At 42.4% G+C, this 13,790-nt stretch overlaps 1 protein-coding gene across 3 annotated transcripts in view; it reads left to right on the forward strand.

Moving 5' to 3' along the window:
* The first annotated feature begins 118 nt into the window (after positions 1-118).
* RAPGEF5 (Rap guanine nucleotide exchange factor 5) overlaps positions 119-13,790 on the forward strand; it is a 242,475-nt gene continuing 228,803 nt past the window's right edge. For all 3 annotated transcript variants that reach the window (XR_012432604.1, XM_015447640.3, XM_065542208.1), the window contains exon 1: positions 119-445. Coding sequence is in view for 2 of the 3 variants with exons in the window: in XM_015447640.3 (XP_015303126.2) it covers positions 215-445 (231 nt within the window). In the remaining variant the exon portion in view is untranslated. The remainder of the gene's footprint in view (positions 446-13,790) is intronic.

Genomic DNA, 13,790 nt, shown 5'->3' on the forward strand with positions numbered 1-13,790 from the left:
GCGGGGAGGGGCGGAGAGAGGAGGGGAGGGGAGGGGAGGTGCGCGGGGCTGAGCCTCGCGGGGGCCGCGGCGCGCGCCAATGGGCAGCGGCTGGCAGCGCGCCCCGCGCCCGAGCCGCAGTCGCGCCCTCTCGCTTCCTGGCGAAGGCGCGGACGGCGCGCGGAGGCGAGCGCGGTAGAGAGAGGAGCCCCCGGCGCCGCAGCGCCGTCAGGGCATGAGGATGGCAGTGGGCTCCGTCAAGATGCAGCCGCCGTGCGAGAGCCCGGCCCTAGCCGCCGCGGCGGCAGTGGTGGCGGCAGACGGCGCCCTGCGCCGCAGCCCCAGCGCCCGGGAGCCCGAGCGCGAGCAGCCGCCGGCGTCGCTGCGGCCGCGGCTGAGAGACCTGCCCGCGCTGCTGCGGAGCGGGCTCACGCTGCGGAGGAAGCGGAGCGCCGCTGGGGGCCGGGTGAGTGGCCCGGCCCTGGCCGACTGGGCACGGGCGGTGCGCACGTGGAGTCCGCGCCCACCCCCGGGCCGCTGATGGGGGCGTCTGGAAGTTGGGGAGGTGGCGGAAGGGACGCCTTTCTGCCGGACTCGGCTGAAGAGGGGCCCGGGACGGCGGGGTTTTGAGGTGCCACCCCTTGAGCGACGGTTTCCCCCGCCCCCCCCACCCCCGCAAGCTGCACCTGACTTAACCCCAGGGCCCCCGGATTCAGGCTGTGGGGCTGGGCATCGGCGGAAGAAGAGCTGTTTGCCTCTTCTCTGAGGCGAAGCTGCAGGTGTCCAGCATCCAACAGCCAGCCAGCCCTGTCCCAAACGCAAGCTTCAGGCCCCACGAGCGGCATCCAGTTTGCAGGACGCATGCGACTGCGACATGTGTGCTTGTTTTGGAGGTCCCGTTGCAATCTCTGGGCATCGGGACTGGTTTTGGTGGCCTCCACCGCCGAGTGGGAGACCGAGGAGTCGGAAGCTCTTGGGTGAGCTTCTAGCTCCTGGGTTCCGGTGTCTCCACCACTTAATACTCCTGGACACCCTCTTGAGCAGGAGGGTGCACGCCCCCAAGAACCTTCAATATTGACTTCCTGATGGTGTGTTCAGATATGATTTCCTGGTGAAGGAGTGTCCCTCATTGGGTTCTAAGTGCATCTAATGACCCGAGCAGGTCAGGCATGTTTTGTATTTTTAAGAGAAGCAGGAAGGTCTGCTGATTGTCTCCTGGGATCTTTAAGAAGCCACCCAGGAGGCCCTGCCAGGGCCTCAGGACACAGAGCAGACTTACTCAGATTTCCCTGCTCACCAGGGCTTGGCGGCACCTTTGGTGGCTTCTACTCATCTTTTAAAAATTTATTATTAAGTGGTCTTTAATGAGAAGCTGCCACAATGTAGCTTTCTTTCCTATTAGGCTGTAGTTTTTAAAATGCAGTCTTGTCTGCCTTAAAACAAGCCATTACTGGGAGACTTCTAGCTCTTTCAGAGATGGGTTTGTGTAAACTTGAGAGCGAGGGACAACCGCTTGTTTTGATGCGCCCGCCTTTGGGTAGGGAAGGGTCTGAACTGATGTAGGTCTTCAGCTTCTCGAAGCCGCATCTCTCTTTTCCTAGGCATTTTCCACCTCAGGTGGAAAATGGTGCATCCCAGGTCCGTCTCAGAAGATGTTCTGAGGATTCTCTGGGTGTGATAGGGCATTTAGGAATTGCCCACAAGTGCCCTTAACATGTGGCATTTAGGATTGCCTGCAAAGTAAGTGAGGAAATGTGTCCCCAGGATGTGGTGTTGAAATAAACAAGAACCGGAGTTATAGACTTTGCAGGAATCTAGGGAAAATCAGGTCAAATTGTGTTTCTATTATCCTTGACGGTTACTTTTTCATGGCACAGAATACTGAAGACATGAGGGCCGCCAGGCAATCTGCGACAAGAATTGCTGAGGGTTTCTGTATAAATAGATCTGTAGTATTCATTTGCGTTCATACTCATGTTTCTTGCTGCCTGGGATGATGTTGTATACCTGTCAATATACCTATTTAGTTTTATTTTTTGATTACTCTGAATGTGGTTACCTCAAATAATGTGTGTTTTATTAACCCTGTTTGATTCTAATACTGTATCACCTCTTTCTGGGACTTTCCAAACACATTTTGGAAGTACATGACCAGTTTTTATTGAAGGAAGATTGATTGTCAATTTTTCCAATGTTGGAAACCCATACTTCTTTGACTGTTTATTTGACTATTTATTTCCCCTTTCTTCTACCTCGGAACCGCCTTTGTGATTTTGGAATCTTCCCTATCAGAGGAGTAGGAAGGGGGTTGAAAGAAGGAGAAAAACAAGTGAAATATGAACTTATCTTAGGCAGCTCAGGCTGTCATAACAAAATACCATAGACTGGGTGGCTTAAACAACACAAATTTATTTTCTCACAGTTCGGGATGCTGGGAAACCTGAGATCAATGTATAGGCTGATTTGGTTTTTGGTGAGGGCCCTCTTCCTGGCCTGCAGATGACCACTTTCTCGTATATCCTTGCATGGCCTTCCCTTGGTATATGCAGAGGAAAAGAGGCCTCCCTCTTCTCATAAGGCCACTAATCCCATCATGAGGGCCCCACCATCATGACTTAGTCTAACCCTAAATAATTCTCAAAGGCCTCATCTCCAAATAATGTTGCATTGGGGGTTAGGGCTTCAACATAAGAATTTTGTAGGGGGCATAAACATAACAGTCCAAAACACAAGGGGTTTGAAAGAAAGAGAGATACAAGTAGAATATGTACCAGACTGGTTAGTTGGTGACTTGTTAGCATCTGGGATTGTCTGGTTAACCACCTTGGATTGGGCAGTGATGCTAATGCAAACAAATCGTGGTTTGGATCTTTTTGTAGACCTTCAGCTTTGTGTCTCGTGGGCCATACCTCCAGACTGGAGCTGTGTGACTTCAGGGACAAGTTAACAGAAATTCATTACCACTAATAAAGACTCAGCTTTGTGCGTTACATAAGTTGGTTGAGTTTTCATCTATATTGACCAAGATCTGATTTAGGAATATGTGCGGTCCTTGTCCCTGCTGCCCCTGGGCTCCCACAAACCTGGACAGTCTGACATCAACTGACGTTAACAAAGCTCTTTGTGGGTTGTGTTGCTCAACAACCCAGGTGCATTGTAGGCTTTTTTTTTTTTTAAGACTGGATTTTGCTCTGTCACCTAGGCTGGAGTGCAGTGGTGTGATCACAGCTCACTGTACCCTCGACCTTCTGGGCTTATCTCAGCCTCCTGCTGGGATACAGGCACCCACCACCATGCCTGGCTAATTTTTTTTTCCTATTTCCTTTAGAGACTGGGGGTCTCACTATGTTGTAGGCTATCTCTTACTAGGAAAAATCAAACTGTCATTTGGTTAATATACCTGAGTTCCTTGGTTCCTCAGTTCAGTCACTTCTAGTTGTGTTGAATTCAGCATGCATACTGGTTAAGAATCTTTGCACTTCTTTGGGGCAAATGAGGGAAAGACTAAGTTGTACGTTGTGGGAGGGCCCTAACCACCTGCTAAAAATCAGAAGCAAGGTAATGCACAACCTGAGCTCCTGACAAAACCTTTAATTTTTTAAATTGTATAACAGAGATTATGAGAGAATGGTACAATGAACACCTATACTTCAACAGTTATTAGCGTTTTGCCAGTCTTGTTTCATTTATTTTCCTCCTTCATAAACTTTTGTAGGGGCTAGTGTATTTTAAAACAAAATTCTATACATCATGTGGTCTTACTCACAAGTTTTTCAGTTTACGGTCCTGATGAGGACATTAAAAACAACAGCAAAACTTTGCCTTTTCGCACCGAAAATATTAATAATTTAAACATATAATTTCCATATTCAAATTTTCTCGAAGATGTCTTTTTACTTATGATTGTTGGAAATAGGAGCTAAACAAGGTCCACATATTGTATTTAGTTGTTAGGATTTTAAATCTATTTTATTTTATAGCAGCTTCCCCTCCCTTTCTTCATGCCATTAATTTGCAGAAGAGAGTGGTTCATCTGTGCAGTAGAACATCCTACTGTCTGGACTGATTGCTTGTGGTGGTGTTTAGCTTGTTCCTCTATTCTTTGTTTCCTGTGATCTGGCAGTTAGATATAGAGGTTTGACTAGATTCAGGTTCAAAGACAAGTAACCTTCATTGATGGTGCTGTGTAAAATCTGTTGCATCACATCATGAGACACATAATGTCTGGATATCTCTCTTTTTGAGACGGAAAGATTGATTAGTGAGTTTAGGTAGTGTCACTTAGCTGTCTGCCTTCTACTTAATGATTTTAGTATCACAGATGGTTGTAGCCTAGATCCTTTTCATTAGGGGTTGCAAAATGGTGATGATCTAAATCCATCATTCTTCTTGCATTTATTAATTGGAATTCTGTCTATAAAGAACTTTCTCTCATAAATTATTTAGGTCTCCTGAAATTCACAATGTGCAGGATAGACAGGGAAAAGTCTTAATTTTTTCCTTTTATCAACTATCAGAGTAATAATTTGGTGCTTTAACAACCTCCATTGAGAACCAGTGAGTTTTCCTTTTTTAAGTGTCATTAAGAACTTATGAATCTTAATGTATTTGTTTCTGTCACTTCAGTCAATAACTTTTTTGGTGCTTGGTTTGTCCTTGTCTCCTGTATACTTTTTAAATGGCCCGGTAAACTCAAATACCTTTCTTACTTTTCTGGCACAAGATATTCTAAGTGTATCTTGTCCATACTCTGCTGCTCCAGACCTGACACCCTGAAATCAGCCATTTTCTCAAGGAGCATTGATTTTTTTTTTTTTTTTTTTAACTGACAATCGTTCATTTCCCCATCTTTTGCCTCTCTTAGTGGTTGCATTATTTTTCCCATGGTCTTAAGCCTACTACCTTATTTTTTGTTTCTTTTTAAATCATTCTCATCAGGTTGTTGCTAAGACTGATATTTTCCCCCTAATAAAATAAGTGATAACAGCTATTCCCTTTTTCTATATATACTGTCAAAATGCTGGGACTGACTTATTTTGGGCTTTGGCTGCTGTCATGTTTTCTGCAGCTTCTGCCACTGTCTTCAACGTCTTCGTATCTGTTTCATTTACAGCAGCCAGAATGATTCACCAATTGTGCCACATTACTCACCAAAGACCTTCAGTAATTCCCAGCTTTTGGATTGGTCATCAGAAGGGTCTAGTTCTCTTTAACCACCCTTCACTAGCCAGGGTTCTTATGGCCTGTGCTCTTCAAAATTGAGAAACTGGGAAGAACAGCTGGTAGCCCTCTGAATGAGGTTCTCTCTTTTTCTTTTATAATCTCTTTACCCAGATGATTTCCTCTCAAAAAGGAACAAAGTATCCCTTTCCCTTTGTCCAAGCTGGAGTGCTTTAGCTCTGACTCAATACCCTCCTCTGCTAGAAACTTGACTTTATTGATTGAGAAATACAAACCAATCCAAGTTATATACCAGTATGCCCAATGTATCGCCATTTTAGGCACCTATTTGACAGGCAAAACATGTGATTTATTCTTTGTATTTAAGTTGAAATCAATGGCTAACATCATAGCACTTAATTATGTACCATGCATATTTTGATATAAACTTCAACTCACACTACAAGCCTATGAGTTAGATGCTGCTATTTGCATTCTACAGATGAGGAAACTGAGACACATATGTAATTTGCCCAAGGTTACAGAGTGTGTACCAGAAGGGAGGTTTGCATCTAGGTATCCTGTTTCCATAGAGCCAAGTCCATGCTCCGAATTAACTTTAGTTTTCCTCAAGTGCATTGAGAGGGCAAAGGGTCTATTTACTGTAAACTGTGATAGCCTCATAGTACCTGCTGATATTATCTTACCACTCTGAGAGAGGTTAATAAATGCCATTAATAATGTCAGACTTTTAACTTTTATTTGAGCACACAGAAGTTTATTATTGACATATTGGGTTTAGGGGAAGTGGGGAGAAGCACTGTGGTTATAGGTGAAAGGTAACTAATATTTACTTAAATTAAAAGTAGCTCAAGGCCAGCCTGGGCAACAAAGCAAGACCGTGTATCTACAAAAAAAAAAAAGTAAAAAACAAAACAGCATTCATGTGTCATAAGCAAAATCAGCCATGCTCACTTGATCAAGGTCAATCCAAAAACCTCGTGAATTCACCCAACTTACTTTGTTCTCATCTGCTTATGGCAGCCAGAAGATAAAGGCCTTTAAGAGAGCCATGCATGTGCCAGAAAGGGTGAGTCAGATCAGATATGAGGGACACATGCTGAACTTATTTGAGACATATTGACTTCGCTGCCTCTGCTTGCTGACAAACTACTATCCTGATCCTTGGTGTAAAACTATGTTAGCTATGGCTACAGATAAAATAAAGCTCTGTGGATGCCAACTTCAAAAATATTTATTTGGGAAGAAGGAAAAGAAACTGTAGATTCATTTAATTTCTTGTGAATTCTAGCAAAGGAACTGAATGGCAAGTTAATATTTTATATACTTATTTCTTCATTTCCCTCCCAACCCCCACACTTTGGTGACATAATTAGATCCCAGGAAAAGACACAGGCTGTGGCTTCAGAGTGGGTTTGAATCACAGTGCTATCACTTGATATCCTTGCATGAGTTATTCTCTGAGCTCTCTGAGCCTTAGTTTCTTCCTCTGTAATGACATACATAGTGGATCAGATTTTTCCAAGAATAGAGATAATATAAAGTGTTGAGTGCATTGGAACTTAAATAATTATGTCCCTGGCAGGATGCTTACTCTAGGCAAATGGACTTTCATGGACATTTATAGAAATCTAGACACAAACATTTTTGCTTTCGTATGCAATGTCGGATTCTATTTTTTAAAAGCACATGATATCCTAACATGTAGTGAGTATTTTAGATGATATCTAAATACTGGGACCATAACAAATAGGCTTCATTTCATACTTGCACTTTCTCTTAAATTGATGTGGCAGTAATTGGCAACTTGTATAGCTAACAATAGATGGAAAGGTAGGAAATAAGTCACTGGTAGTGACTTTGAGTACTTGTGATTTTTTTTGCCTCAATACTGCATAACAATCTTTGTTAGGATCATAGATAATTCCAGTAATGATACATGATCTGGAAGTACTTTTTGAGAAATCATAAGATTTTATATAAAGGTAAAATAGTTAAAATCAAGGAGTTAATTTTTTGTGGCAAATCATTATTATGATAAATCATTCGTTAATGGAAAATCCGTAGATGCCACTGTGGCAGGTCTTCTTCAGATTGAAACCTCCATAGTCCCCTGAAGGAAGAGGTATGAGGAAATTACAATCCAGAGAGGTTAAAAGCCTTCCCATGGCTAACCATCTAGGAAACAGCAGAGAAAGAATGCAGCCCAGGACTACCTGATTGCAAAGACTATATAGCCTGTCTGCAATATCATGTTGTCTAAAACTTTGAAAGGATAACAACATACGGTGTATTGAAACAAATTAGATGCGGGAAACATTTCAAGTCTTAGTGCAAAGTACAGCTCATTCTCTTTCCACTGTCTTCAGTAATGGCTTCCAGGATCAGTCATTTATTTATTTTTATTGATACATATTTTCAGGGTACATGTGATAATTTGATACATAAATATAATCAAGGGTAATTGGGATATTCATCACCTTAAATATTTATCTTTTCTTTAGGAACATTCAAATTATTCTCTTGAAGCTACTTTGAAATGAAATGCACAATAAATTAATGTTAAATTATAGTCACCCTATTTTTTTTTTTTTTGGTTGGAGTCTTACTCTGTCACCCTGGTTGGCATGTATTGGTGGGATCTCAGCTCACTGCAACCTCTACCTCTTGGGTTCAAGCGATTCTCCTGCCTCAGCCTCCTGAGTAGCTGGGATTACAGGCATCCACTACCATGCCTGGCTAATTTTTGTATTTTTAGTAGAGATGGGGTTTCACCTCGCTGGCCAGGCTGGTGTTGAACTCCTGACCTCAAGTGGTCCGCCTGCCTCAGCTGCCCAAAGTGCTGGAATTACAGATGTGAGCTACTGCTCTTGGCCCCTACTGATCTGTGGAACACTGGGTCTTATTACCTTTTTTTTTTTTTTTGAGGCAGAGTCTTGCTCTTTCACAGAACGTGGAGTACAGTGGCACCATCTTGGCTAAGATCACCGAGTAAGAGAAGGAGCCAAATTTGAACCCAAGAAGTCTGACTCCATAGTATACAGTCTAACACTTCTTCTGCATCCTCTCTCTAAATAAGATAATTAATGTATGTTCTTGATTAGAGTCTCTTTTTTTCATTTTGACACTTTCAAAATTGAGATGTATCTTATGGTTGCTGTGATCATTTGAAGAAGTACTTACTGTTTTGTTCCCTATAAAGCTATTATTAAACTGATGGCATATCTTAAAATTATTGGTGTCCTTGAATAAAGGAACTATGGTAAACCATGTTTTTATTTTAAAAATATAGCTACATAGTTTATAGAAATATCATAGTAAATCACAGCTTTAACATGGTGTATACAAACAATACCAATATATTTATGAAGTGTGAAAAATGTAAATTAAGATTATATTAACAATCTATATGAACACATATTGCTTAGGTAATGATTTAAATGTCAGAAGAGAATAAATTTAATTTTTTTCCTACAAAAAGCATTAATAGCCTTAGAGTAATGTTGAAGGTGGAAGAAACCAAAATTCTAAGTGGGGGGCTGTTAAAATATATATGTATGTGTGTTTATGTGTGTGTCTGTGTGTGTATAAATAATTATCTGATTTCTTAGGAAAGCAAAATTTAAAAGTTAAACTTTCCATATACATTTCCTAAAACTGAGAACCATGAATATAACTAAATGACATTAGATTTAGACATGCCTTTTAGTCACTGTAATTTGTATAGTGAGTTGGCAGATCTTACCTTCTGTGACTCAGTTAATCTGTTTTTTATTCATCTGCTTTGTTCATGGGACATTGACTTCTTGCTTATTAAAATTCTTTTCATTTTGTACTGTTTGTGTTATCTGTAGAGAAAATATCATTCAAGATTTCTAACAAGACAAAACAAATCTTTACTAAAGTTACAATTCTGAAAACCAGGGTTTTCACATTCTAGTTGGTTGTCTTCCTGTATTTTTTCCCAACTGGTCTAGCAACTTAAACTCGGTCCATTGGTGGTTTTGTTGTTCAGTTGAATTTGACCTTGTCAAATCATTTACCTGCAGCTGTTATGAGGTGTACATGCAAATACTTGTGATTGCCTAACACTTAGGACTTTGGTGCTGACGGTAAATTTATTTTACTCTCTTGTTACTGTTGAGGGAAGTGAACAGCTTACCACTTCTGCTTGCTCTGACACTCTAAATGTTGACTGTAATGAACAAACACTGCAAATGGTTGACTCATTATATTGTGCTGTGAATTTGTACATAGGTATGAAATCTTTGCAAAAAATTTTTTTTTAAGTTGAGAAGAAGATATAATAATAACTTTTGGAGATTAGGGGAAGTATCATGCCTCTTTCAATCTATTAAAATGCAATTTGGCTGTGGTGTAACAGAACATTTTTAAAAATGAATTTGCCACTTAAGGGCTGCGTGACCTGGAGTAAATCAGATAACCCCTGTGAGTCTGTGTCTCTAAAATGGAATACCAGTATTCTATCGTGGGAACCAATGGTGGGACAGGGAACCAGGTTTTATTTCTTGTTCTTTGTCTGGCCAAGGTCCAAGCAGTGTTCTGTGTTGAGATGACAACTCAACCAGTAGGACACTTTGGGGTGAATCTTAGACAAATGGAAAGATGGGTCTTTAATATTAACCACATCTCTTTAGTTGGAGAGGGAGAAGTTAATGCATTAGCAGAGGGAGCATTTGAAAATGGGAAAGGGATCTAATTAAATCAAGAATCTGTCATATCAAAGAAGTAAAAAGAACACATCTATAAATCTGTTTCTAGAAGATTAAATGGTTTGTTTGGCCATAAACAGAATTCTGGGAGAGGTGTCAGAAGAGTACTTAGTGGCAGCAACACTATGTGTCTGTCAGAGATCTTACCAGGTGGATTTCTCTTCTTTTGGATAATGTTTAAGCATTCAAATTTCCCACTGCTCTTGGCACATAGCTCTCTCTTAAAAAAAAAAAAAAAAAAAAAAAAAAAAAAAAAGCTGCCTAGACATATTGTAATCTACCTTGAATATCTCAAATGGAGCTAGAGCTTAGAAAAGCCCATCTGTATTTGCGTGTTCACTCTGTCGTGATTTATATAATGCTTTACCTTCACAAAGCGCTTTCACATGCATTCTTATTTTACTCTTTTCATAACTTGAATAAAGTCTTTTTTTTTCTTTTATAGACTGAAAAGCAGGTTCCGAACTTTTCTATATGCTGCAGCCTCACCGTCCGTGAAGCACAGGCAGTGCCCACCTAGTTATGTAGAGGATGCTCAGTCAGCATGAGCTGCTGCTGTTGTCATTGCTCTCATCATCAGTGCCTGAAATTACAGATCTGAGGGATTCCAGGGTCAGTCTCTCTGAGGAGCTGAAAGAGATCTTCCTGGTTATATTGGTAGAAATTAAGTAAGAAAACTGAGGCTCCACAATTGGATCCTGCTGAAGGTCATCGTGAGGAAGTTGAGTCAGAAGCCCCTTAGTCTGGGCTTCTCAGTCCAGGGTCTCTGAGAGGTTAGCCTCAGGTCGCGGTGAAGGGTGGGACTAAAGCAGAGCTTCTCAAACTGGAGCCTGCATCAGAATCCCTGGAGGGCTTGTTAAAACACATATTCCAGGGCCTCGGCCTTAGAGACTTTGATTCAACAGCTCATGGACAGGGCCCAATCATCTGCATTTTTATCAAGTTTCAGGGTATGCTGTTGCTGCATCCACAGACTGCACTTCGTAGCACTGGACTAGAAGGCCTCAAAAGTTCGGTGACCTTCTTCAGAACATTGCCTAGGTCAGGAGTCTGCCTGGCTGTTTACCACCTCCATGATGAAGTCCAGACCCAAATAGAGGACTCTGACTACAAAAACTTTATTGAATGAATAATTTTGAAACTCCCCCTTGGTGGTTTCTACAGAATAACTAGCTGTTTAAAAAAAGAAAAAAGGGAGGAGGATTTGGAGCATCATCGCCCACGGCAGCTATGCTGGTTATTCTGTTCATCTTGAGTCCTCTTTGCCCTTCCCTGTTCTAGTCTGCACGGTGGAGGCTGCCTTTAAGGTCATTCATCGTCAGGACTCTGTTGCCCTCTGGCTTAGGTTTGGGTTCAGTCAGTGGGAGGCCAGGAGGAGCAAGAGGCCATGAGTATCTATTCTTCTTGCTTGCTGTCTTTTTCTCTGTGGTGCTTGCAGTGTCTGTGACCACCTATAATGGCAGCTGCCCCTGGGCAGTCCCTCCTCAATTGTGTCAGCTCTCTGAGTACAGTACAGCTGTGTCTCCCCTTGGCCGCCAGGCCTTGGACTGTTCAAGGCTTGTCATGACTAGTCCCTTTGTGCTGTAGCATCTCCTCGGGCCTCTGAACTTTGCCCACACATCTTTGATAGGCTCTTTTCTAGACGACCCTTGATGGATGGAGGAGCCCAGGTAAGAGCCATGCTAGAAAATGTGACAGTGGGAGGTGTAGCCATGGTGAGAAGAAACCCATGAACAGAATGGACACTGGCAAGGATGATGGCAAGGCAGAGGATGATGGCAAGCCAATCGCTCTTTGGGTGGAGGATAGAGGGAGAGGCAAGGGAAGGCCTGGCCTTGAAAGTGCTGCTGGGCTTTGCCATAGAGGGTCCTGAGGAGTCCCTGGACCTCTGGTTAGAAGCTAGGACTACGTGAATGTGAATCAAGTGCTATTTCTGTGCATAAACCTGGGTGGCTAGGGTTTGGAATTGGAGAAGCTGTTATATGAAGAATTGGCATTCCTTCTCTGCAATTGCCTAGCAATGTTTTTACTGCCCTTGCTTTTTTCCCCCAGACATCCTCAGCATTGTCAGCTTATACACAGGAATTATAAAACCTTTATGTGGGACTTTGATCTTGCTAAATTTTGTCACCGTATATTGAACATGTTCTGAAATGCCTGCCAAAACTACATTCATGGAGTAACAAATGGTTTAATAGAATAATTACACCTTTGGTTCCTTTGCCCATAGGTTACAGCAATGGGCGTGTTGGTGAGATAAAACACATTTTTCGTGGTTTGGGGGGTCAACCAGATCATCTTCCACAGTAACCTCACCATGAAACAGGACTACCACACATATTCATACCAATTCTGTGTGTTTATTAGTTCTTTCATATTGAAATGTCATGCTAGGTTGAAACTATTTCAGAGCTTTTATAAATAATATCGGGGTGGTAAAGTTTGGGTACCAACATCTGAATACCTTGTCTTAATAAGTGAAATATGTAAAGACAAAACAAGCCCCCAATCTCAAATTTTCTGTTGTTACAATTCTTTAGGTAGAAGAAGAGTTCTCTATGAGGAAAAATCAACCCTGGAATTTTTTCCCTCTCTTTCTGGGTAATGTGGTTTGGCTGTGTCCCTACCCAGATCTTGTCTTGAATTACCATGTGTTGTAGGAGGAACCTGGTGGGAGGTAACCGAATCATGGGGGCAGATCTTTCCTGTGCTGTTCTTGTGATAGTGAATAAGTCTCATGAGATCTGATGGTTTTAAAAAGAGGAGTTTCCCTGCAGAAGCTCTTTTCCCTTGTCTACCACTATGTGAGACGTGCATTTCACCTTCCTCCATAATTGTGAGGCTTCTCCAGCCACGTGGACTGTAAGTCCATTAAACTTCTTTCTTTTGTAAATTGCCCAGTCCAGGGTAGGTCTTTATCAGCAGCATGAAAACAAACTAATACAGTAAATTGGTACCAGGAGAGTGGGGCACTACTGAAAAGATACCTGAAAATGTGGAAGTGACTTTGGAACTGGGTAACAGGCAGAGGTTAGAACAGTTTGCAGGGCTCAGAAGAAGACAGGAAAATGTGGGAAAGTTTGGAACTTCCTAGAGACTTGTTGAATGGCTTTGTCTAAGATGCTTGTGATATGGATGATAAAGTCCAGGCTGACGTGGTCTCAGATGGAGATGAGGAATGTGTTGGGAACTGGAGCAAAGGTGACTCTTGTTATGTTTTAGCAAAGAGACTGGTGGCATTTTACCCCTGTCCTAGAGATTTGTGGAACTTGGAACTTGAGAGAGATGATTTAAGAGTATCTGGCAGACGAAATTTCTAAGCAGCAAAGCATTCAAGAGGTGACTTGGGTGGTGTTGAAGGCATTCAGTTTTATAAGTGAAGGGGAGCATAAAAGTTTGGAAAATTTGCAGCCTGACAATGTGATAGAAACGAAAATCCCATTTTCTAAGGAGAAATTCAAGCTAGCTGCAGAAATTTGCATAAGTAATGAGGAGCCTAATGTTAATCCCCAAGACAATGGGAAAAATGTCTCCAGGACACAGAAAAAGGTCCAGGGTGTCAGAGACCTTTGCTGCAGTCCCTCCCATCACAGGCCCAGAGGCCTAGGAGGAAACCATGGTTTCATGAGCTGGGCCCAGGGTCCATGTGCTGTTTGCAGCCTAGGGAACTTGGTGCCCTGTGTCCCAGCTGCTTCAGCCATGGCTGAAAGGGGCCAACATAGAGCTCAGGTTTTGGCTTCAGAGGGTGGAAGCTCCAAGCCTTGGCAGCTTCCACGTTGTGTTGAGTCTGTGAGTGCAGAGAAGTCAAGAATTGGGGTTTGGGAGCCTCTGTCTAGATTTCAGAAGATGTATGGAAATGTCTGGATGCCCAGGCAGAGTTTTGCTGCAGGAGCAGGG

The sequence above is a fragment of the Macaca fascicularis genome, chromosome 3 (assembly GCF_037993035.2).
Source record: "Macaca fascicularis isolate 582-1 chromosome 3, T2T-MFA8v1.1".
Lineage (NCBI taxonomy): Eukaryota > Metazoa > Chordata > Mammalia > Primates > Cercopithecidae > Macaca > Macaca fascicularis.